At 32.3% G+C, this 27,176-nt stretch overlaps 1 protein-coding gene across 4 annotated transcripts in view; it reads right to left on the bottom strand.

The window, feature by feature from the left end:
- The window catches only part of LOC129807043 (calphotin), a 136,193-nt gene that overhangs the window by 16,329 nt on the left and 92,688 nt on the right, over positions 1–27,176 (bottom strand). For all 4 annotated transcript variants that reach the window (XM_055856018.1, XM_055856021.1, XM_055856017.1 and 1 more), the window contains one exon: positions 26,409–26,825. In XM_055856018.1, the coding sequence (XP_055711993.1) occupies positions 26,409–26,825 (417 nt within the window). The remainder of the gene's footprint in view (positions 1–26,408; positions 26,826–27,176) is intronic.

Raw genomic sequence — 27,176 nt, 5'->3', positions numbered from 1 at the left:
ATTTCGATAAAAAAAAATTCTACAGAAATTTGATGTGAAACAATGCTGCCTCATCATGTCCTGTTGGTTTTCTCCTAAATCGGAATCTTAAGTGACTAAGGAAGTCTTCAGAATACTGGAACGCAAAAGTGACCAAAAAGAAGCTTCTTGCAGTTTGATGAACAGAAAGTGTTTTACGTCATTTAGGGGAAAGGCTCATAATTTTGTCCAGTTTCTTATTTTGGACACTTTGAGGATAACATTGGACCCTAAAAATAAATTGATTAAAATCATGGATTTTTATTCCAATATTTGATGAATAATGAATTCTATCTAAATATTTGTTCTTTTTGGAAGATTTTGACACTAAATACGTTAAATTTTGAATATGATTTGAGTTGAAATTGCTTTGTTGAAAATTCAGTGTGAGCAATTGCTTACGAGAAATATGACAGAACTTCGTGTTTACTTATGTCTTATTTAGCTGTGGTGAAGTACTAACAATGTTTCTTCGCTTTTTTTGAGTGATATTATTGAATATTCATTGAATATTGTGTTGATTCACGTTACTGATGATTTGTACATTTGACCTGAAGTGAGATTTGCCTTGTGAATTAGATTTTCCGTTTGAAAAATGGGAAATTTTTTAAGACATTCACCAGTGAGGTGATACTCCTTCTTTTGGACAGGTGTTTTTCTCACGAAATTTCGTGAAGTTTTAGCTTCTGTGATGACTAGGTTGGACAAATGCCTGGAGAAACAAAGGAGCATCATCTCTACGAAAGAGATGTAGCGAGAAATGCCTTGAAACGCTCCCGGAAAGGTCAGGGAATGAGCGAATCCGCACGTACTTGGAGCACCGAAGTCAACTCACTTTAATGAATGATATGGAAAGTTTCCGGGCTTCTTGTGACATTCTACGTTTCGCTTACATGAACAGGAAGAGGACTTGGTAAGATTGGTTCATCAAATGAAGAACAATGGGCATCCAATTGAGGCGGATTAGCTGTCCAAATTTACAGCCAAGTTGGTCAAATTAATAAACAAGTTGTCCAAAATAAGAGCCAAAGTCACCTCTACATATCAATTCATTTTTAAACGTATTAAAACTAATTTTAATAAAAATAAGACGATAAATAGCTTGCTAAGTTTCTAAACAACCCTTCTGAAAAGAGAGTAACAAGAAATGTCAATTAGTATTGAAAATATCGCACTTCAAACTTGGAACTTCGATGCTTATAAGCAGACTGTCCAAAATTATGAGCCCTTACCCTAAGTGGTACAAACACACTGGACAGAAGACAAGTGGACACGGACAGAAAGTAAGTAAAGACAGGACCTATAATTTTGTTCTGTAGTTTCTGTAGAATTTTTTTTTTCAACTGTAAAACGAAAAATTAAACACTTTTGCCTGTAACAAAAGAAGATTCTTGGCCCCTGGAGATGAATTCTGAAACAATGAGTTTATCACGTGATACATTCACCGATCTGAGATCTCCTTTTTTAAGTGTTTCTAGAAACTTTCACAAAAACTATCATGTAATTTCTAAGATACAGTGACTGCTTCACATGACATTTCGTGCGATAACTTCACGAAATACATACAAGAGGTGATCAAAGAGCTGTGAAGTTCTCACGTGAATAATTAATGAATTTCATAATTAAACCCCTGGGATGGTTTAAGAAGAATGTATGCCGGATATATGGGTAAATTCGTCTGTATGGGGAAACATGGATCCTTTGAATTGGGGTACCTTTGAAATTGGAGTTATTCCTGTTTTTAAAAGAAATTGAGACTTATTAAGATAAAGTGCCCTAAAGTCAACCGGTTCCTCGACTCGACCGGTGGTCAATTTTTGAATGTTTTTTTGGTAAATTTCAATGAAATTGTCATTGATTAGAATAGAATAATTGCCTTTTATTGCTACTTAGATCATACGCTAAATATTATGGCAAATAGAAATAAATTGAATATATAACTCTACCGGTCGAGTTGAGAAACCGGTGGACTTGAAGGCACTTTACCTTATTATAATGTACTTTAGCCTTATAATTGGTTTGTGAAGCTTTATTACATTATGGTAAGGTTGAGTTCCATTTAAAAAAATGTGAAAAGTCCAAAATTTAAGTTCCCCCAGTTCAAAGGTTCCCCACTTCCTCCTAAGATGATAAGATCTTGTCATTTTTTTTTTAATTTATCGGTTATGTTCCGTCCCCTTCAAGACCTTAATTGTGGAGCTCAGAGGCAAAGTGATACATATCCTATGCCTTAACCATAGGATATGTGTCATTTTGCTTCTGAGCTCCACAATTTATCCCTTATTTTTGTCCGTTGAACAGTTTCCCCATTATACTTCAGAAAAATGTAAAAAAAAACAAACTTTTTAAATTACTAAAAGATAATTACCGCCACTTATTGAAATTGGATTTAAATTTATTGCCTGGAGCTATAATAATTAATTAAGAGCTATTAATAAGAACAAAAAAAATGTTTATGAAGTTATCATGTTACAAACAATGTTTCTAAAAAAGAAAACAAACTTTTACAAAATTTTAGAGGATTATGCCTGACGCACAATAACTTTTGTTTTGTAAACATGTTTTTCACATTTCAATGAGAGTGAGTGAGATCTCTAGATCTAGACATCTCGTTCACTCTCATAGGAAATTTTGAAAACATATTAACAAACAAGATTTATCGTGCGCTGGGCATTATAAGATTTACGAACATTTCGCATGTACCTAGTGAGAATTCACAAACACTTACGAACAATTTTACGAAATATTTTTTTCTGTGCAGTGAATTTTATTGCTTTTAATTCTAAAGGATTTAGAATGATCTAGAAATCTCACTTTCGAGAAAGCCTAGTTCCTCTATCGGATTTTATTCTAACATTATTATTATTAAAATTTTCTAACAGGATTCCTCTTGTAAATCTTGCACCCTACTGTATAGGCAACTGGTAGCAGAAAATTTTCTGAAAACACTCTATGGCTATTGGATGATTTTATCAGTTGGCATTTGTGGCTTCTGCAAGACCATCAATACGATTAAGACACAACAATTGGCATGATGACGATGTTCATTTTGTTCATTCGTCGAAAGCCCATTTAGCAAAATAAGAAGGATTTAGAAATAATAGCCCAAAGTGATCAGAACACCTAAAAATAGTCCCATACACACGCATATACAATGTACTTCATAATAAACTGATGACGAAAATATACTGATAAATTCAGGGTTGGCGCTATGGTAAGAGGAAGAAGAATAAGATGTAAAAAAGGATTGCAGAAATATTTGCATTGGCAATTGCAAACAGTCATAAATCGATCGTGAAGCACACCCAATTGCCTTTTACCATTTCAAACTTGTCTCTTCTCCAACTTCTATTTCTAGTTTCATTCGACGTAGATATATTATATTCTTCGTCGTATATATGAAAATAAAAATCTTTTCCATTTTATTGTCTTTTCTTTTTCATGAAAACCTATTTTATACTGAAAATCATCAACATAATCTCTATTTAATGAGAACAGAGTCATGTTTATCTTTTTTTTTCTCTCTTTAACATCCTCTCACTGGTGATCATTTGCTTTTCTTTTTCATCCTCGTCATCATGAACATTTATTAGTAAAAGATTCTATGGCAAAGACACTAAAGAGGAAAATGAGGAAAAAGACATAGAAAAATAAAACATAGCATATGAGCCTCAAGTGATTTTTCTTTTTTCAATACTATTGAGAAATTTTGGTCATCTGGTCAGAAGAGCAACAAGATAAAAAAAAGAAAACTTTTACTGTGCCTCAGGGTTAGGAGATGAGACTTTGAAAATCAGGGAGCGACGATAGATCGCGACGCGCATAAAAAAGGAGGAAGGTCATATTGTCAATGTTTCCTCTCGACCAACATCCATTTATATTTTTTTCGTATAATACTCATCTTCGTCGCTTTTTATAAATATTGCGTGTCACTTATATAGGATAAAAATAAATCATAAACTATATGCTTAGCATTTATTTACACTTTTACTCTCAAGCATTTGCAATACAAGAAAAATCATCATCAATTTTAACAATCTAGAGCACTGATTTTCCTTCAACTCACAATATAAATGTTTAATTTCTATTCTTTCCTCTTTCCATTTATTTCAAAAGGTTTTTCATTTTTCGAGGATATTTTCATTAAATATGAATTTCAAAAAAAAAAAACTCTTGAAACACTTGAATCTCAAAAATTGAGAAATAAAACGTGACCATATCCTATAAACAATAGCACTTTACGCAAAGAAATATAATAAGGAATATTAACTTTTAAAAATAACATACGACTTTTTCAATAAATGAAACCTTTAAAGTGTAGATTTGAGTCTTTTGTTCACTCCAGGGGAGTGACATTAGCTCTGAGAAATGCGACCAGTCTCAGTGTAATTTTTCCCTGTTTTCGTACACATTTCACGAGATATCTCAAAAACTACGTAGATTGCCAATTTAGGGTTTTCGGTTGCCTCTTCGTTATTAAATTAGCTTTTATTTTGTATTAAAATTTTTTAATAATTCATTCTACAATGACAGAAGACAGCTAATAAACTCAAAAAAATTTTCGGCTCGCTAGAAACATATGGCAAACATAGGAAATGTTATGCCCCTGGTTCACTCCCTGTGATAATTTATTTACTAGTATGAATATTTTAGATTTTTATTTTTATTAGAAAAATTTTCAATTTTGGATATACTTCAGTCGAGTTAGTTTTCATTAAAAAAAAATTCATAAAATTTAATAGAGTTCAATAGTGATTTCTAACCACAACAGCGTAATTACGCATGTAATCAGCTTAATCTGTTCTTTAATTAAAGAAAAGCTAACCCAAAAAACAATAGGGGAAAGCGCGCCACCTTCGGACATTCATTCATTTTGTTGTAAATGAATTTGGCCCATTATAATATTATATTTTAATAGCTAATCCAATGCCTCAAATTTTCAGAAAAGAGCTATTGGTGAAATCCATAAAGAACATAGAGAAAAAATTGAATTGTCCGAAGCTTCAGTAGTCCGAAGGTAGCGCGCTTTCCCCTACCATTTTCAATCCTTAAAACAATGAATTTATTTATCACAATTTTTCTTAGAGAATAAAAATGTTTAATCTTAGTAAATCAGCAGATAAGTTAGTAAAAGAATACAATTTTTCTATAATTTTTTAAAATGGTCAGTAAAAATTGAATTTCTACTAAGTAAAACACTGTAAAGTGATCATAAATTCCTTTAAAGTAAATGGAAAATGCAAAGATCGTTCTAACTTCAAAGTTTTCCCGTCGCCAAAAAATATTTCACAATAATTTATGCATTTGTAATATATTATTTCGATTTTCATTAAAAAATACAGACCAATTTTAATTTTACTACCCATTTTCAATAAAATACTGCACAACCTTCTGCAGCTTAAAAATTAAAAAAAAAAATAATAAAAAACAATATGTAAAATCGAAACACCCTTTACGCCTCAAAAAAAAAACAAATATTCTTGACACATTCTGCTAATTTTTCTTTGAGTGGAAAGTCGTATCTTTATTCATTCAAACATCCCTGAGAGATAAAACGAAGAATAATAAATAAATAAAATTTAGAAGATAATGTATTTAAAAAAAAATCACATAAATTTTGCAGAATACGAAGAAATTGATTGAACATTTTTTCAAGTAATAAATTCAATCTTCCTATTTATTTACAATTTGCTCGCGGCGACATCAACCCGAGTAGCTCAAAAGTAGAATGATAAACTATTTGTGCAAAATAGTTTCTACGAAGTTTCACAAAAAAAAAAACATTCAAGAGCGAAAAGTTTTCTCATAAAGGATACAAGTACTTTTTCAATAAATTAAGAAATACTTTAACTCACTGCCCTTTATCTCATTCCCAGTAATAAATCTTAATTCATTGGAGACGCATTTTTTTTTTTACATACCATGACTTTTAATATGCAGAGCACAAAATTAAAACGCATATAAAAAACTGCATATTCTGAAGATTATTTCTATATACCAAGGAAATTTTGCTGACTTTATCTCTTATTAAGCTCCATTGATTTAAATTAATCTCCCTAGTGATGTAATATGTATAATACCTAAGCATTGTGTGCAAAATCATAGGGGAAAGTCGGACAGTATATTGATGCTTCTTATCAGAAAATTACATTTTTAATGTAATTTTACAAAAATATTTTGTAAAATTGTTCGTAAATATTTGTGAATTCCGACTGAACACAAAAGAAATACCTGTAAATCGTATAACCCACTAAAAAGGTTCGTAAAAGTTTGTACTTTTCTCGCAAACATTGTTTTCACATGATCATCACTTGACGAGCTTTTTTTTATACTTTTACAAATATTTGAACATTTTTGTTTATTTGGAAAAAGTTTATGAACTAATGACAAAATTTTACGAACATTTTGTTGCGTGTTTACGAACATTTACGAACAAATGTTTGCAAAAGGACAAAAAATGCTCGACAAAAGATCAATCAAGTTAACAATGTTTGTGAAAAATGGCGAACTTTTACAAACCTTTTAGTAGATTATATGATTTACGAGCATTTCGTAAGTCCTCAGTGTAGAAATTCGCAAACATTTACGAACAATTTCACGAAGAGAGAGCATTTGTACAATCGTATTTTTTTTTCAACTTGTCACCGTCTTGGAGCTTAAACGATAAAAGATATCCAGTTCTGGTCTTCGATGACCTCCAATAAAAAAATATCGCCAGACAGTTTTTTCTTCCAAAACCATAGTTTTTCGGTCTTTCTCAAAACTGACCCAAGCTTTTCCAAGGATTTTCGGATACGTTTTAGAGGTAGTCCAGGCGCACATTACCTACCTATGGCCGGAAAATTCGCTTTTTTCAATTATTGAAGGTCAAAGGTCAGCCACTTTGGGGGGCTAATTTTCTAACCGATTTGGTTAAATTTGGATTTTTTGGATCTGGACCTTTCTTATCAATTCAATTTCTTATCAATTATACCGTTTTATTTGCGCGTAAGTATGTTACATTTTAGCCAATTTTCTAATTCAAAATTTTTTTTCGATTTGCGAATGAATTTAATCATTAATAAACAGGTATACACACACCCAAAATACATGCAAAAAGATAATTCTCCGATAGCTCTATCTCGTGAGTTCGAGCATTCCGCAAAGCTGGGACGCTTTGCTTTGCCATCCTTTTTCTCTATGTCCTTGGTCCTTATTATACCTCATAACCGTACTTTGAAAGAAAATAACTTACAATCACATTTGTTGAAAAACGCAAAACTGAATGAAACTACCCCATTCTCCCCTATGAGAAAAACCACAAGATTTACACCCTCTTTGCCAAGCCACACAATACAAATACACTGGCACACAAATATCTCCATCTCTTTTCTTTTTACAGAATATTTAACTCACAGGAAAATTACAATAATCATAATATAAATGACGAAACATATTTCAGTGTCAAAGAAGACCGTTGCCGCCTTCCCAAAAAGGAGACAAGAAATCATATTTAGGATTGAGACTATCAACTGCTGCCAAAGAAGGGGAGTGAAAAATTTTAATAAATGAGTTGACGATAAATTTAAGCAAAATGTGAAACAATAAAGGATGTGGAGGAAGAAAATTCTTCAATATAAACTCTTCATCACCCATTCGGATTAAAATCAAAAGGGTGGAGTCACTTTTACGATGTATGTCAAGGGGCAAAGAGTAGGTGGACATCGTATATAGAAACGTGGGGTTTAAAAAATAGACATGAAATCGAAAAGTAATAAAAAGACAATTGAATTTCATTTAATTAGGTACTAACCCTAAAACCTCAAAAACATTTTACAAGCAATACTTCACAAAACACCTACAAGAGCATCCATTAAAATTACGAGCTTCTAACAAAATAATTTTCACCATTATTGCTATAAGTTATTGAGGATTGAGATGTTAAACAATCTAAAATCGAAATTTTCGGTGTAAAGCGTTGTAAACAAACAATTTAATATTTATTTTTATCTAAAAAAATATTTTAGTTCTATCGCAAGGTATTGAAAGCATTAACTAAAATTATCAGAGAAAATGACAATGGAATATTTTTAGGAATAAATATTCATACTTGTGCAAAACGTTAAAAGACGAATCAGCGTTTGTTATGTTTTTATTGAACGTTTATTAGAGTTTTATTCTTAATAACGTAAAACTGTTTGAAATTATCTTTTAGTCTATTCATTTTGTCAAACATTTCAGTCCGTCTAATATAAATGATTAGGAAAGCCATTTGCTTTAAAATGAAATTTAAAAAAAAATCAAAGAATTTTCAAAAACAAAAATAAATTAGGTTAAGTAGAATGAGAAAGCGTTCATAATTTCTTTTAAATAATATATGAAAATGGTCACTTCAGTAGACAAATTTTTCTCATGAAAAATCACTTTTGACACAAGTCACTAAAATTATCAGTAATGCCTCCAGCAAACTTCTTAGATCAGAAAAATGTCATTAAATCGAAATTCGAAAACCTTTCTCACAGGCGTTGCATATGTCTATTTGATTTTTTCACACTCTTCCTCTTCCTTTAAACATCACAATAAATCGACAACAAATTACAAACATTTGTTCGTAAATGTTCGTAAACACATAACAAAATGTTCGTAAAATTTTGACATTTGTTCGTATATTTTTGTTTGCCTCACGAACATTTTACGAACATTTACGAACAAATGACAAAATTTTACGAACATTTTTTGTGCGTTTACGAACATTTACGAACAAGTGTTTGTAAAAGTACAAAAAATGCTCGTCAAATGATGAATTTGCGAATAATGTATGTGAAAAAAGTACAAACTTTTACGAACTTGTTTGTGGGTTATACGATTTACGAGCATTTCGTAAGTCCTCTATAGGAATTCACAAACATTTACGAACATTTTTACAACTTTTTTTTCTGTGTAAGCTATTTTGGTCTATTTTTGAGTGATTTGCAAAAAGGCTGCAAATCGCTGTAGCATCTAGGGGAAACTCGGGCACCACCATACACGGGGTACCACCAAACACTGCGATTTTTTAATAGGATATTCGACTTCAGAGTATAAGACCTATAGGAACTTATGGGGACTATAGGGATGCTTGTCCACTGAAGGAATGGTCGAGATAGTCCAAGTAGTTTAGAAATAAAAATTAGTGTTTGGTGGTACCCCGTGTTTAGTGGTGCCCCAGTTTTCCCTAAATCACGAGTTTGAGTATTTCGCAAAGAATGGGATGCTTTGCCACCCCCTTTAGAGCTCTTGTTCAATTTACTCAGAAAAACCACTGAATTTCCCACGAAGATCTTTCTTGAGCAAGTTTTGAAATTGAGTCTTGTTTTATCATGAATATTTGATAGACCAGGGATAGCGGGATAGCATAATTCACAGTTTTGAATTATAATAAATGTCAAGGAAACGCAAAACTTTAAGCTAAACATTTTGAAGCCAAAAAAAGTATCCATAAAATATTGAACTTGTGGTAGTTATTCTAAATTTTCATGCATTGAGCAATAAATTTTTGGAATATAAAATCTATTTTTTTTGCTGCAATGTCCTTTAGAACGAAATCTTACAAATTAATCATTTAGTGTGATATATGAGTGAATGAAACATTTCCTGAATCAAGTGTTATTGCATTCATTCATTGAATAAATCCACGCATGAGAAATCACTTGATCGTCAGCCAATTGGAATTAAAATTCTTCACTTGATCGTGATGAGATGCCAAATTTGTTGAAATTTCCACCCAAGATGTGATGCAGGAAAATATTGTACGTATCATTCTCATAGGCGTAAAATAATGTATATCTTATGAGAAAATGCTCAATCTCTCTCTCTCTACTATTCACTTCCCACCAACCTAACGAGGCGCGCACCATCATGGATATCTTATAATATGCGTTTTTCATGAAAAGATATCATCACACCCCTCCTTAACACATCGTGACGATATGCCAAAAATAATTGTCAAAATGACGCATTTTCATGTTTAAAATCTACACCAATAGGGTAAGTGTGCCAAATTTCGGCATAGTTCCATGCAAGCGTCAAAGTCTCAACTGTTAAATGTAATATTTTAAATACAAATTGATTTTTTTTATTCTTTCTTCTGAAAGAGTGTTGCTTGGAACCTTGTAAAGAGTTTACCGTCTTTATTTACTCTAAAATCATTCTTAATACATTTTAAAATGAATAAAAATATAGACATAGCTTTAGTGCCCTATTTCGGCCACCTTCATTCTCATAGTTCCTTGCCCTTCGGGAATTCATACAATTTCTTTTTTCACGTCATCTCGTTTGTCGTAGCTACATTTTTTGTTATTCTTTTGCATTGTATAATCTCTAGAGTACGTAAAATCTAAAAGTTTATGGAAATTCGAGGAATAAAAAAGGTGTCCGAAATTGCAAGCTGGCCGGAATTTGGCACACTTACCCTACACGTTCCATCTTGAATATTTTTCGCAAAATGTGGAAAAAGGATTTTTCGTGTGTGAGAAAAAATTTCTGGCAAATTTTCAAATGTGAGAAAATATCTCAAGTTTTCCTACACCTTGTCCTCAGACACCAAAAATTCCGTCGTACCACATTTATTTATATTTTTTTTCCTCTTGACTCCCTCACACCCAATATACAGGTGGATTGCGAAAAATCTCATGCAATATTTTCTTTCATTCACTTTCACAACTACACCCGTATACACAATGGTTTTCTTAAAAATAAATTCAAGAAGTTACGTTTTAAAGTATTTATCAAGATCAAAGAACATAATAAATAAATTTACGACGATTTTAATTCTCTTGCATTGTTTGCCGAAAGCAAAACAAGAAAAAAAATATATTTATTGCTGAGATTATTTCATTGAAGAAAATTATATGAGTACAATTTTTCTTTATGCTTCATTTTCCACGAGGAAAAGACATTTTCTTCTCTCTGCTTAATTCCCCAAAGAGATCAGAGAGATTTCACACGAAACAAATTTTTGCCTACATTTCGGAGTTTATTTTCCCAATAAACAATGCTAATGGAATTTCTTGAAGAAAATATATTCTTTGTGATTCCAAATGGGAAATAATAAATTTATATGTATATAGTTAAATATTGATTGTTATATAGATTTTAAGGGAGAAAAAAAAGTGGGTGCATTATCACATTATTTTTATTCCCTTTAATCCCTGTGCTGTCAATAGCCCCACCTTACATTTGTTTTCACAACAATTTCTCCTGGGAAATTGCTTTCATGATAAGAAAACATCCCTCTCTTTTTGAACAAGAAATCGTATTAACGCATTGGCGTATGCACACAAGCAGAAATTTTCATCCTGTCGATTTTTTTCCCCGTTTTCTTTGTTCTACAAAGAAAATTTCTAAAGCAAGATAGAATAGGAATTTGCAGTAGATGTGATTCTAAAGTTCATAAATAGATATATCTCTTTTGCGAAATAACGGGGGTTACAATTAATACTGAGCAATTTTCCAAGGAGACGGCATAAAAAAAATCATTTGGTGTACTTAAATAATTATCTCACGCTAATGTCTGGACAAAACTGCATATTTATATTTTTATTTGTTTGAGAACTATAATAAAAATTCAAACTTCCTCATTTTTATCTTTTAAAATAATGTTTTTGTATTTAAGGCATTAAAGTAAAATTATGCCTCACGTGAGTTATGGCCCTTTATCGCAAAAATAGTAAAAGTAAAACATTTTCATGTCAATTTATTTCAAACAAATTGTGCAAATAAAAGCTGAAAAGGGTAAAAAGTCAACTTTTACCCCTATAAATTCGAATGAGCAATATTTAAAAAAAAAAACTTCAGTAGGGTAAGTGTGCCAAATTCCGGCCAGCTTGCAATTTCGGCCACCTTTTTTGTTCATCGAATTTCCATGAATTTTTAGTTTTTACATACTCTAGAGATTATACAATGCAAAAGAATACCAAAAAAATGTAGCTTCGACAAACGAGATGACGTGAAAAAGATATTGGAAGAATTCCCGAAGAGCAAGGAACTATGAGAATGAAGGTGGCCGAAATAGGGCACCAAAGCTATGTCTATATTTTTATTCATTTTAAAATGTATTAAGAATGATTTTAGAGTAAATAAAGACGATAAACTCTTTACAAGGTTCCAAGCAACACTCTTTCAGAAGAAAGAATAAAAAATCAATTTGAATTTAAAATATTATAGCGCTGGCACATCTTTTCAATTTAGTAAAATTCAATCGAATGTAATTTTACCTCTTACTCTTTCAAACCGAAATGAGATATTTTGTCTCTTTCTGTCAAATGAAAATTGAAATTTCAATTTCATTTTCGATTTCAATTTTAAATTTCATTTGACAGAAAGAGACAGCTATATCGGATTTCAGTTTAAAAGAGTAAGAGACAAAATTTCGATCGATTGAAATTTACTCAATTGAAAAGATGTGCCAGTGCCATTAAATTCCAAATTTGAGACTTTGACGCTTGCATGCAACTATGCCGAAATTTGGCACACTTATCCTAATTAGAAATTAATTTAAATTTTCTTAGAGAAAGATATCCCATAAGGAGGCGGATTCATAGAAGCCTGAATTGCTATACTTGAATCAAGAAGTCTAACCGTGCTATCACACTAGGATTTTTTCAATTTGTAAATTCAATTTAATTTTCAGATGAATTGATCCTATGCGTGATTTTGCATTAAAAATCATTAGAATTGATAAACTTCCGCTTATTTATTGATATAAATTAATACTTGGCCCACTAAAACATGTTTAAACATGCTAAAATATGTTGTTGCTCAATTAAATTTCAATTCAGCAAATTAAAATGTTAAAATTTCTCATTAATTTCAATTTTATTGCAGTTAAGCAAGTATCCTTTTGAATTAAATTGTTCTTATTAAATTTACTTACTCGTAATTAATTATTATTTGTGGACAAAAAATAAGTACAGTAATTTAGTGATAAACTTGTACGCAAGTGAAGCATCAGTATCGGGAGTAATTTGCTAAGTTCCTCCAAAGCCATTATTGTGCCAAGAAATCTTCTGTTTATAACAGCGTTATCACACTTGCACATTAAAATTTTAATGTGATTCACATTAATTGTCGCTTGTGAGTGTCCAAATATGTTATTTGTATCTTTGAGTCACTTAATATTTGAGGTTTTTCTATTTATTGATAAAGAAGTGGACTTGGCCTGCAAAAATAAGTTTAAATTTACCTAAAGCATAAATATTTTTCACATTAAAAAATTAAAGAGAAAATCGCATTAATTTTTCGCATTAATGCTATAAATCAATTTATATCAAATTTTGCGGGCCAAGTCTACCTTTTTATCAACAAATAGATCAAGTTTTGAATATAAAATGAATCAAACACACAAATTACACATTTGGACTCTCACCAGCGACAATTAATGTGAATCATATTAAAATTTTAATGTGCAAGTGTGATAACACAGTAAGACTTCACACAAATTTTCAACAAGATGTATGACAGTCCCTTCATCAGCCTTTTCCCTACAAATCTTTCTTCTGGCTTTGGGGATCCTTCTAAATAACAGATAAGTGACTTATCAGATATTTTAAGTACTATAACACATTTTCCGGGGTCATTCACAATTAAAAATCTCGCGGCAATATTTAAAATTGAGCAAATTTCTTGCAAAATGTGTCCTGGCTGTGAGAATTTTCAAGTAAATTCTAGAAATTTTATAATGCTCAATTGGCTCAATTGAATTTAAATTGAAATTGTAAAAATCCTAGTGTGATAGCACCAAAAACGGTATTATTTTACTTTCAAATATTTTTTTATAGTTCGAACTACACAGGGAGAGAGCAGTGTATAATATCCCTGTATTTTTCACTCCCCAAAATTTCCATCTTCCACCCCCCGGGGACCACTTTTCTCAACATATTTTCCGCCTCAGACGGTTTCTGACGGGAGAAATGATGTAAAATTGTTTGTTTGTCCGTACGTCTGTTCAGTCGTCACCACGCCTAGAGCTCAAACGGTTAGAAAAAGAAACTTGGAACCTTAGGGAAACCCCCCATAAGTCGACCCTTCCTATTTTCCGATATGTTTTAGAGGTTACCTAAGCGGTTACCCAGCAACGAAAGAGTTCCCTGTTAGACCTGTCGCGACGGTGGCGGCCTCCCAAATGTTCAGAAAGTGGTGGCCATCAAAGAGAACTATTGCTTCAACCGCGTTCGCTTTTTCCCAGCCCGTAAGGATTTACATTGGACCGAACCCTGTTCCAAACGCGTTTGCTGAACGATGTTCAAACAGGGAACTTTCGTTGCTGGGTATGAACATGGTAATAAACCGATTCATAACCTATTTCATTTTTTTTTCAGAATCCTTGATATAAATACAAGTTTAACTCATTTGGTAATAGAAAATAATTCGTTTTTCGACTTCTCATGCCCAGCGCACAATAACTTTTGTTTTGTAAACATTTTTTGACATTTGCAAACATGAAAGCGAGTGAGATCTGGATCTAGCTATCTTGTTCTCTCTCATGAGAAATTTCGAAATCATGTTTAGAAACAAAATAAATTGTGCGCTAGTCATAATAACTCCATTCTGAGTAACTGTAGCTACCGGAAAGTAAGTTCTTCCAAAAAGTCTCCGAAAATCAGGTCCCATAGACTTAATTTAAAAAATAAAATAAATGAAAATTTCAGAAAATATACCTTAAATATTATTCTTTTAGATAGTTAAGAGCTTCAATTCAATATGTTTTTTATTATGTAAAACAAAAAGCACTTCAATTTTTTTATTGTGCATGAGAATGTCAATTAGATGATACCCAATCCTCAATACTTAACAGAGCAAAGACGGAAGGAATTCATATTTCCGTCCAGGATTGCACCTTTGAACTCTCGGTCCCACGCTATCAAATAGTGCACTCACCTAGATAGCAAGTGGTTTCCAGTGCAATCCCGGGTGGAGATAGGAATTTTTTCCCATCTCTGCTCCAATGCGAATTGGAGATTGAACTGAGTATCACACGTATTGATTGAAGGACTCTTCTAATTTCATTTTGACGGACGTTCCATTCTCACAGAATATTTTTGATGACAACACGTTTTGGCTCTTTTTTAGATGAAAGTTTCATAAGGGTTGGGACGAAATAAGCATTTTTTTTTTTTAATTTACATGATGAATGGTGGAAAATACTTAATAACATTCTGGTTGTTTTTGATATTCGTCATTCCTCTGACAGAAAGAGAGTTTCTGTCTGTTTCGTCTGATTTTATCGGGAAATCCGTGTTCCTTGACCTGACTTCGGATTTCTGTTGTCTCGGTCGGAGTTCGAGAACTTTTGATACCGAGATCCCACTTTAACAAGCTAATGGTATCACGTTTGAGCTCGTTGGAAAGGTCTTGGAAATTCCGATAAAACTGAATCGGTTCTGAACCGGTATAACTAAATTTAATCCTAAAATCAATTTTATTACTCTCGAAACTATTTTGGTGATTTTTAAGTGATTTATGAATCGGTTCAAATCGGTTGAGAACCGATAGACGGTAAATAATGCGAAAGTACTTTTGAGGTATAGCATCTAAGTCACAAAATCGAGCACTTCGCAAAGCCTGTGAAGCTCTGCTATTCCTTTCTCTAAGTTTTGTGATACTTGTTTTCCATTTTTCCATTTTTTTTACTCACTATTTCTCACTTAATCAAACAGCGTAATAGGTTGGACCGTATATGTATTGATTTAAATATAAATAAATAAAATAAATATTTTCAAGGATATTTCTTTTTACAAACATTTTGTCGTAATTTTCTTAATTGCACAAATCTTTTATAAAATTGAAGTCGTGAAAAAATCCTCATGTTATTCCTATTGCAAAGTCTGTGAATCCTTGCAAAAGCATCACTTGGAAAAATCTCTTTTTAATAATATAAATTCAGCAAAAATATTTCTCCCCTCAGCGACCAACGTCAAGACCCATCGAGACAATAAATCATAAAATCCCTCTGGAAGAAATATTTCTTTGCTGTTCAAATTTCATAGGAGAAAAGGACGCATGAAGACAAGAAAAAAACCAACACCAGAGAAATGTTTTATGAAAAATAAATCCATTTAGACAGTGAGAGATTTCATGAAGACAGGGTAAAATATAAAAGCTACCCTTCCACATTTTTGATCATCTTTCACTTCAAGCAGCTTTTGGTCCACAAAAGAGCAAGAACGCAGAAAAAAAAGTTGTAGAGAAAGAAAAGAATGATAATCCTAACAAGTTTTCTGATACCTCGCCATTCCATTTCAACAAGTGGAAATGAAATATCAGATATTATTTTGCATTGAAAATAGGAATGTCGACGAAATAATTCCAAATTAAGACGGAAGTTAGTGGAGAAAGGGGAGAGAAGAAAAAGGGACAATTTCACCACCAATAAATATTTGTAATCCTTCTCATACGTGTTTATTTGGTTGTACATGGGAAATCCCACAAACACTAATGATATGTCTTCTCATTCGCATCTCTGTATTATTACAATACCAACAAATACTTTTCAGGGATTTTCACCATTGTAAATCCCATTCAAATCAATTTTACTTGATCCAATTTCCCAGCATCAGTCTCCTGCCCTTTCCCCCAAAAACTCAATATTGCATTTTGTATTTATAGCATGAGAATGAAGATAAAATCAAATGATGAAGAATAAAGTGATAAGAATCCCCTTGAATTTTCCCTTCAATATCTTTTACATGCTAGCACTATCTCTATCTCTTTCTTTTACACTTTTACATACATAGAAATTGGAAAATCCTGAAACGTACGAAGAGAAAAAAAAGGTAAATCCTGAAACATGATCATTTGTACGCATAGAAAATGGGATTCTCAACAAATGGGGCTTTTGTGTTAAAGTCATATGTATACAGACATGATTTTCCATCTATCGATTTTAATCTTTCTCCCCTTTTTTTTCGTCTGGAAAACATGCCAAAGGATTTGAGAGGAAATGCTTGTACATCACCCTTTTCTGTGGCCATTACAATTAAGAGTCTGTACAGTTTGTGTAACAATCACTTTCAATTACTAAAATAAAATGATATTGATTTTATCTCAAATTCTGAATTAAGGGTGAAAATTGCATTAAGAACTATGTCTAGTTAGACATGATATTGCATATCAGAATATTTTACACAAGATATAAATTGTAGAAAAGCATCTTAGCTTTTGGAATGCTCGATCTCATGACTGCACTGAGAGAAATCCGAAAAAGTTAAAATAACATTCCGGAAATGTTAATTTTGCCTTGCATTATTGATCCGAAATCGGTGTAAATATTATGCTTTTTAGGTGAATTATGGATTAAAGTTACCCCTTTCATGTTAATTTTACACTTAAAAGGGTAAAAAAGGTTGATATATTTTTAACCTAAAAAGTATTAAAGTAATGAGGAAAAAAAGTTAATCGCACCCCCTTTTTTTCTCAGTGTGTGTAAATGATAAACCCGTATTAAACGCCCTATCTTCAATAAACTTCATTCCAAAATTTGCTTAAAATTTCAAAGAATTAACACAATTAAACTTCAAGATGAAAATTATCGGTTTGAAATCGGTTTACAAACCCCTTGCATTCGGTTTTAACATGTCCGGTATTCCAAGGCCTTTCTAGTGAATCCAAACTCATCCCAAACGGATTAGAAATATCCAAAAACAGGAAAAAAATCACCACGGAATTTTAAAATGTCTGAAATAACTTTTGTTTTACATTTTGAAAAACGTTAAATTCTCGAAGATATTAATTTTATAATGAGCCGAAGTTAAATAGTTTGAGTTTAATGGATGATCAATGAATTAAAATAAAATTAAAAACAATAGTAAAATGTCTCAGTTTTGTGATATTCGCGAAATTATGACTCTGACGTTGTATATCTCAAAACTATTAAGAATAATTTGTTTAGATGAATGATTTTTTTTTTCAAACGTTTTAACTAAAACCGCTCAGAGCTGATGAAGACTTTTGCGGCATTCGAAGACCTTTCCAACAATCCGAAACTTAGTCGTATCGGTTGAGAAATATGTTTTCTAAAACCCTTTTTCTTTTTGACCTTGAAGAAGTGTTATTAAGAATCATTCAAGGGCATGCTTTCCTTAATTTTTCCGATGTTCGTTAGAAAAGTATCCCTCTTTCAAATTAATAAAAATCAGGTTTTCTCCAAAGCTTTCGACCTTTCGTGTAGGTCTTTTTCAGTGGATCAATTTAGAAGCTTTTAAATATTTGGAAAACATTTAACGTCTGATTAAAAACTGCATCGCCATATTCGCCCTAAATTTCCGGGGATATTAACCGGGTTGGATCTCTCACTCAGTTTTTAATCCGACGCTAGACGTTTTTCAAATTCAAATATTTAAAAGTTTCTGAATTGACCCACTGAAGAAGACCCATACCAAGGGTCGAAAGCTTTGGAGAAAAACCTGCTTCTTTTAATTTGAAAGAGGAATACTTTTCTAACGAATAAAGGAAGAATTATGGAGAGCACAAAGTTTCTGTCAGACTCCATAAGAAGAAGATTCAAGGACATTTTTTTTTGTATGGGTAAAAATTTTCCGAAGAAGGTACATACGGTGATTGTTACAGATATCCAAGAAAAAAAGTTTAAAAGGATGAAGAAAATTAAGGTCACGTTAATTGTCTTTAGGTCGATTCATTTGCCTTTTACCTCTGGCAACGCTCATATTAATGCATGGACAATTGAAATGAAGGATCGTAAAGTAAGATAGGGCAATTCGGAATCATGTCTATCATCTAATTTTGAGATTTTCCCACTGTTTCACATGGTCAAAAAGAAAAGGAAAGCCATGAATAAGTACAAGACTTTATATTCGAGAGTACTACTTCGTTGGTTTTTTCTTTTACCGAAATCTCAAAGTTCCGAATTACACTTGATTCCAAATTACCCCATCTTACACTATTTTTCCCGAAACTTCAGATCTTGAAAATTGTATCAAAGTAAGGGGAAGTACTCTCTCTTCGAACGTTCATGCCTTCGAATAATGTGTTTTTTTTTACTTTTCCTAAGAGATTTGCACATAATTATCAATAATTGATAATAAGTTAACTAACAGTTAATAGATATGTGTAAGTCTCTTACGAAAACTAAAAGAATATTCACATTATTCGAAGGTATGAACGTTCGAAGGGAGAGTACTTTCCCCTATAATTTTTTTGGATTAGAACACCCTTATGCCGAAAATAGACACAGGCTGAATACTCAGCTCGAAAAATTTGGCGGTAAAGGATCAGCCCAAACTATCATACACTGGGGATTTTAGATCAAGGATTAGCGTTTACAGCGTTAATTTCTATTAAATCTCCACACTTTAATTGCTGAAAGGTTTCTTAAGTGCAATATCAATGAATTTTTCGAACAGAAAAGTACACTATGACCTTCACATTACTTCAATCTCAATGCATTTTAAGATTTTGCGAGATTGCGTACAATTATTCTCCATGTTTTTTCACCCAATTTACATTTCGAAAAGCACCCAAAAACACCCAAAATGAAGCTTTTTATTTTCAGCACTTGCGTTGATGTCGTCTAATCCCCGTAATCTCACGAATTTAGAAGATCAGCCTGATCCTCCAAATTTTGGGCTGATCCGTGAGTGTATCGACACCAATCCTCATTTTTTGGGCTGATCCCTAAGTCGATCCCTGTGTCTATTTTGGGCTTTAAGGTTAGAAAAATTCCGTGACTTAAAGAGAATACGAATTCAAGATATATGCGTCACAGAGCGGAAATGATTTCCAATACGGAATTCCGGGATCCTAGAAACCAGAAATCCTGGGATTTCAATACTTTTTGGGATCAGGATTTATCCCGGGACCAAACATTGAATAAAACGGGTGATCTTCAGGGTTCCGAATTTTCGGGATTCCGGAATTTTCGGAGCCCTGAGTTAACTGAGATACTCTTCAATCTCAGTTTTTTTGGGATCGCGGAATTTTCAGGATCCTAATCCTAAGATTTAGGGATCCCATTTGTTCACTTGATTCCACAGGTCATGGAACTAGCCGAACTAGCAATCACATCCCTGTATCCAGCCTTGCATGCCTAGAAATCCCGCACGGGATTAGTTCTTCTTATGAATGAGAGCTTTTAAATTTGACAAATATTAACTAAATATCAGGGATTTTGTATTATTTTTCTCTGTAGAATTCGAATAAAAAAAAATTTGTAAAAATGTTTGTTTACATTTTACGATAAAAATAATAATCTATGAGGCGGAAGAAGTCTGTTAAATTATTTAAAACCCCCATATAACCAATTTTAATATTAAATAATTTAACTTTTAGATAGTCATATAAGTATTTCCGGACAATTTTATGCATCTTGAGAAGGGTTCTTCTGACCTTTTGTTATCTCTCCCAAAACTATAGCGGAACAATTGTTTGCAAAATGATAAGGAATGACATATATAATTGGAAAATTGTCTTTAAGGGATTTCACGAGTAATAGATAAACCCTCATTTTCCACCAATAAATCAACCTTTATGTCTTGAACTAGTCAGAGATCAGAATCAGAAATAAAAGTGAAATTGTTAGTTAACACTGATTTGTTTGAAACAAAGCAATAACAATTTTAAGAGCTTCATAAAAAAATAATATACCAATTAAAAACATTTAAGTGGATAATTAACTTCTAAATAGATTTACACGGTCATATATCTGAAAAATATGACACAGCAGTCAGAAGATTAATTATGTTGAGATGGTCCAGAAATTACTGCCAAAACCACTTTACAATACACTTATATAGAAAATCAGTGTAGAGGATAAGGGATATGGTTCTCCGCAGAACATTCACCCACAATTAAATTAAAATTGATTTTCACGATACCGGCCGGCGCCTTTTGTATATCATTTCCGATTATGTCGGGCGGGGGATTGTACAAATGCTATTGCAATTGTGAATGGGGGTTTAAAAAGCCTGGCTTTCATGGCACATTTGCACACAAAACCTCTCCAAAATCGGTCGATATTGTACTTACTCATATACAAATATTCCCTTGTATTGTAACTCCTACAGATGCACAAAAATCATTTATATATACTACATGTGAGGGACCCCAACTATTGTACATATATATGCAATCAAGCCATTAAAACCATCGTCGGCGTCTCCTGAGCGTCTGCCTCGAGTTCGTCCACCAAAGCATCCAAGTATATATTTATATTATATTGTGTACACACAAAACATCCCCCAAAATACATCCACAGGACTACTCCTGATGATGGTACTCATTCGCACTCACAGACACCGTATCCCGGTTGCCCCGGCGACGTACAATCGCACAAAATAAGGGACGATCCACCCTCCCAATATATAGCAAACATGCTCTTATAGTGGTGAAATATCCAATTTGGAAATGCAGCAACCGCATTTCAATACACTTGCACCACGCAATCTGTGTCACAATTCAAGTTCCCAATATCAGATAAGAAGACAAAATATTTATTCCACATAAATATCTTAAAAAAGATAATTTGAAAATACGTTGCTGATTTACTGCAATTCTGTATAATTGAATAAATTAAAGCAAAAAACTTAATCCATTCTTCAATTCAAGGATAAAGAAAAGCTTAAAGATTTTAGTAAAATATTTAAAAATAAAGTTTAATTAATTAATTAAATTGTAACTCCCCAAAAAATTAAAATCCTTTCTAGGCCAGTTTCGAAATTAATATGAAGAAAATGAAGTCTATTGCATTTAAACCCTTTAAGGACGAGTGGGACACCGGTGTCCCAAAAACAAAAACTTTTTTTTTGACTAGAAAGGCAGTTTGTTCTCTAAATAATCCGAATGGGACACCAGTGTCCCAATCATCCTTAAAGACTTAACTTAAATACGAAAAGCAGTCCGACACTTTAAAGTGACAAATCGCAATTACAGGATACGAATCACTCTTTAAAGTGTTATTTGAAGTTTTAAACCTTGAAGATTTAACTTGGATCTTAGGAAAATAGAGTAAAAATTGTAGTTCCCGAACATTACGGAATTCCCGAAAATAACCTTGGAGTGTCGTTCTTTGAAAATCCAAGAAGAATCAGTAGTAATCATGCTATTTTAGAGAACTTGTAAGACTTTTACTGCTCGAACTACACACAGAGAGCAGTATTATAATCCCTCAATTTTGAATTATATATACATTTCGAGTCCTTTTTGGAAATCTCAGGTTAAGAGTTTTATGACATTACACTTTCAAAAAACTCGAACTCTGTATTACCACTCCCAGAGGCCAAACGGTTAGAGATACAGACTTGGGATCTTCAGGGGACAACCTTTAATTCACAACAAGGATCTTTAACATACTCCTGATTTTCCCCCATCCCTCCCCTTCTCTTCCAAAACCATATTTTTTTTTGGGATTGCTCCAAAACGTGTCGTGCGATGTTTATTCTATTTCTGGATATGTTTTAGAAGTTTTAGAGATTACTTAGGCGGACATTTCGTCTTATACATAAATACCATTGAATTATTCCTAATAACGGCTTTTCAAGGTCAAAGGTTAAAAGAGCCCTTTAACCTTTTAAAAGGAGTGCATTTCTCAACAGAATGGTAACATATTTTAGCTTGTTAGAATGGCGTTGGAATTCCTGAGAAGACTAAACCAGTTCCAAGCGGTTATGAACCGGTTATGAACAGGTTATGAACGAATATCTAATTATTATCTGAAAATCAATTGCATTTCTCCTAAGCTATTATGTGTAATCTTTTGAGTGATTTATGAATCGGTTCAAATTGGTTATGAACCGGTAAACCGTAAATGATGAGAAAGTATTTTTGAGATATATTACACAAAAGAGAAATCCGAAAAAGTTAAAATAACATTCCGGAAATGTTAATTTTACCCTGCAGTATCGATCCAAAATCGGTGTAAATATTACCCTTTTTAGGTGTATTGGGGGTTAAAGTTACCCTTTTCCATGTTAATTTTACCCTTAAAAATGTGTAAAATTAACATTAAAAAATGTTGATACATTTTTACACCTAAAAAGTGTTAAATTTATGAGGAAAAAAAGGTAATCGCACCCTCTTTTTTCTCAGTGTATGAAGTACAGGGAATCAATCAGAACAAGTGAGACACAAATCATTCAATTTTCTCCGGAACGGAGTTAGGAAAATTTCTGCCTTCACCCGGGATTAAGTTCTATATTCAATGAAGTCAGGAATTTTTCATATCTTCACCACTATGGATAAAACTGGTTCAGTAGGACTCATTACTTGCTATGATTGACAATTCTTTGTACATTAAATACAATTAATATTGAACAAACGTTCGCAAAATTCCTACTCTAGTATTAAGATCATTAGCAAGGCATAGGATGCTTTTCAACTTGTTTTAACTGATTTTTTAACCGTTTAAAAAAATCATAAAACTTCCAGTAATTGAGCTACGTTATTTTTTATAACAAATACAAGAAAAGAGTTAAAACAAGAGCATTAAAAACATTCTTTGACTGAGAAAAAAAGAGGGTGCGATTAACTTTTTTTCCTCAGAACTTTAACGCTTTTTAGGTGTCAAAATATAAATATTTCTTAATGTTAATCTTACACCCTTTTAAGGGTAAAATTAACATGAAAAAGGGTAACATTAACCCCTAATACACATAAAAAGGGTAATATTTACACCGATTTTGGATCAATACTGCAGGGTAAAATTAACATTTCCGGAATGTTAATTTAACTTTTTCGGATTTCTCTCAGTGTTACCAAAATTAGTAATTTATTGTGGTTTAATAGTGTCCTTATAGGCGAAATGTGTAGAAAAAGGTATGAAAGATGTTCTATTAGAGACGATTGTACTAGCTTTAAAGAGAGTCGTATGAATATTGTAGAGCATCAGGTAGACCAGTTTAACAGATGGTACATGCGAAAAAGTCTCTGGGATTAAGACTGAAGGGATTTAAAGTGTAACTGACAGATATGAAATTGCTCCTGAGGAATTACTTGATCCAAACTTGAAGCCCCTTATTGCCACACAGTAAAAAATTTTTGGCTGCTTTACCATTATTTTCATTGTTAATTTTATATTAAATATGTAATCGTGTACTAATACACATTTGTGTAATTTGTACACATTATGTCTGAAAACTGTGTAATTTGTACACTTTTTATTTGAAAACTGAGTAATTTTGCACGAAATATGTAAGAAAATATACAAAACTGTGTAATTATTCCCAGTTGATTACACGGTTTACAATTACATAAAATTTAAATTACACATATTCAGATTACACGTTTTGTTGAAATACATAATTTGTGTAACTTTAAAAGAATAATCGTGGCAAAAAAGCAAACCAACGATTATCCTTATAATTTTTTTACTGTGCAGAAACACCAAATTACCGTTAAAAAATGTGTCCCGAACATCCCCTTTTTTGTCCCACACTGCCCCCGATAAATGATGTTAGAGACAAGACGAAACATTTTCTATCTTCCAAGAAAACGCATTTATTTTCTGAGCTTCATCGAATCCTTTCATTAAAGTCAATACCCGTGCGTTGGGTATACAAATGCCATTTCAGAAATTTAGATCCTATTCAAAAATGCCCCCTTCCGATACTTTTTTGAAGTGAAAATTTAATAAACAAAATCGATACTAGAACCATGGAAAGTTTACTATATAACTTTCAGAAAACTTCAGCCTCAACCGTTTTCTCTCCAAAGACAACCACGGTAATAATATTTACAATGAACAGCCGTATTATTTTCCCTGATAACTTCCCATTTACCGAAAGATGCATAAAATAAATTTATTCTCAAGAGTGCAAAATTTATCTATGTAACAAAAACATTTTCCTCTGACTCGGACTTCATCCATAAATGAATGCATTTCAGTGTAAATTCTCCTAGACATATAATAAATTCCAAAACATTTACTGTTGATTTACTAAGTGCTTAAATATTCATTCTATCCTCCAGACACAAAGCAGGAGGATCAATTTCACCCAATTAAAGTCAAACACACAACTCAGACAACAAGAAGCAAATTGTGAAGTAAAAGTCGTGCTCTTCTTCCTCCAGCATCTTTATCGTATTTCATGAGCAGTAAAAAAACACACAAGAAAGAAAGCACATTCCCTCCATTCCCAAATAGCACACTAAACGACAAATCAATTGGCTTTTATACGAAAACGTCTAAAGAAAATATCTTTGGACATTTTATAAAGAGTAATAAGAAAAATGTTGTAGTATTACTTCAGTGGTAAGAAAATTATTCCATGAATTTTTTCTTCGCAATTGAAAATTATTAACTGGAATTAAACTGAATCAAAAATAATCTCAGGGGTCCCTTTAACCTTAATAAAAACAAAAAAAATGAATAGAACAAATGCAGATAAATTAATTAATATTTTACAGTCAATTTTAAATGACCATTTTTGATTTAATAACTCGTAAAATTTGATTAAATTTCGTGACTCGCGAATTATTATTTTCTACATCAGTTTTCATAAAATAAAATATAAGCCACACCCACAAAATAATTTATTTGAAAACCAGAATAAATTTGCAAATGGTGTTAATTTTCAATCACTCATAAGAGTTTCACAGTAAAATGGAAAAGATTTATGGCTTCTGGTCGGAAATAATGCACATAAATATATGTGGCTTTCGAAGGTACTTTTAATGTGTGCGTGGCAATTCTATATTTCCTGATTGCTCTATAGTATATCAAGAAATAATATTGTTATTAAATTCCAATTCAATTTGTATAAATTTATTTTTGAATGTAGTTCTCTCAGAGAGACGTGTCTTACTTTTAAGAGAACTTTTGGGCGTGACTTGTGAGGGAGATTTTTCTGTAGGCGTGGCCTAAATTTGTTTTTGAACTTATTCAGAAAATCTAACGTTATATCCTCTGTTTCTTAATATTTTATAAAGGAAAAAAAATCTAATTGATTCCAATTTGTTTTAAAATAAGAAAATATCGCAAGAGGAGGTCCTTAAATTTTCAATCACTGATTTCATTTCCAAAAAAGCTACAATACATATTTTCAAATTGAAAAAAAAATAGGACAATAAACAGAAAATCATCCACCTGGAAAGAAGGTCAAATAATGGGGGGGTCCTTCAAAACCTAAAGGAGATATCTCAAATTACATCACTCCAAAAAATAATTCAAAAACATTTAAATTTGAAAAACAATATGTTAAAATTTAACCTCCTAGAAAAGTGTAAGACAAAGACATATAGGTAATTCAATGTATAAGATATTATATATGTTTATTGCTGATTCGTTAAAATTTTTCTCAGCAATAAAATCTAAATTTTCGCCATTATTGTAGGAAATGAGAAAAAAAATCCGTAGAGAATTGCAGATAAAAATGAGAAAACTTATATAAGGTAGAAAGTATATGGAATATTTGCAATAAACTCACCTCTTCAGGGACTTTCTCACACTCAGTGCCATTGACCACAATTGGCGGTGATGCTGGGGTAGAAGACATGGCACCTTCGTTGGCATCATTGCTCGCTGTTTCCTCCTTTGCCGTTGGCTTCTGTTTATCCTTTTTGCTGAATGAAAACTTCCTCAGGGACCACTTTTTCTTCACCTTCTCCTTCTTCGGCTTCTGTTTGCTGCTGTCACCATTCTCAGCAGGTGCACCCGGACTTGCTGCTTCTGACACTTTGCTCTCATTCAATGTGGCATCGCCATCACCATTTTCTACACTCTTATTCACCTTCTCATCATCATTCTGTGTTTCATCCTTGCCATTTTGCACTGTCTTATCTTTCTCTGTCGTGAGATCCTTCTCATTTTCCGCATTGTCTGGTGACAATTTCTTATCTTTGTCCTATTTTTTTTATTATTATTTGTTTTTCGTGTGGCAAAACATGAAAGGACACAAGAAAAAAAACAAAAGGAAATTGTATTATTAAGTTGGTGAAAGAAAACAAATAATATTAAGACTTTCAGGGAAATATCATTGTCTTTTATAATTGCAAAAGTGAAAGAGATCCTAATTGATACTATGTACTTCTTATAACTTTGCAATTTCATTTACTTGATAAACAACACCAATATGAAACACAACAAAAAAAGTAAATTGGAAAATGATAAAGAAAAGAAATGTGATAGAGAGAAAATTCTGAGAAAGTCTGTGAACTGTTAAAAAAAATTAATTGACATCAGCGACATGGGTCAA

This window comes from Phlebotomus papatasi, chromosome 3, assembly GCF_024763615.1.
Source record: "Phlebotomus papatasi isolate M1 chromosome 3, Ppap_2.1, whole genome shotgun sequence".
In the NCBI taxonomy this organism is placed as follows: domain Eukaryota; kingdom Metazoa; phylum Arthropoda; class Insecta; order Diptera; family Psychodidae; genus Phlebotomus; species Phlebotomus papatasi.
This window is presented reverse-complemented; position numbering and strand designations above follow the sequence as displayed.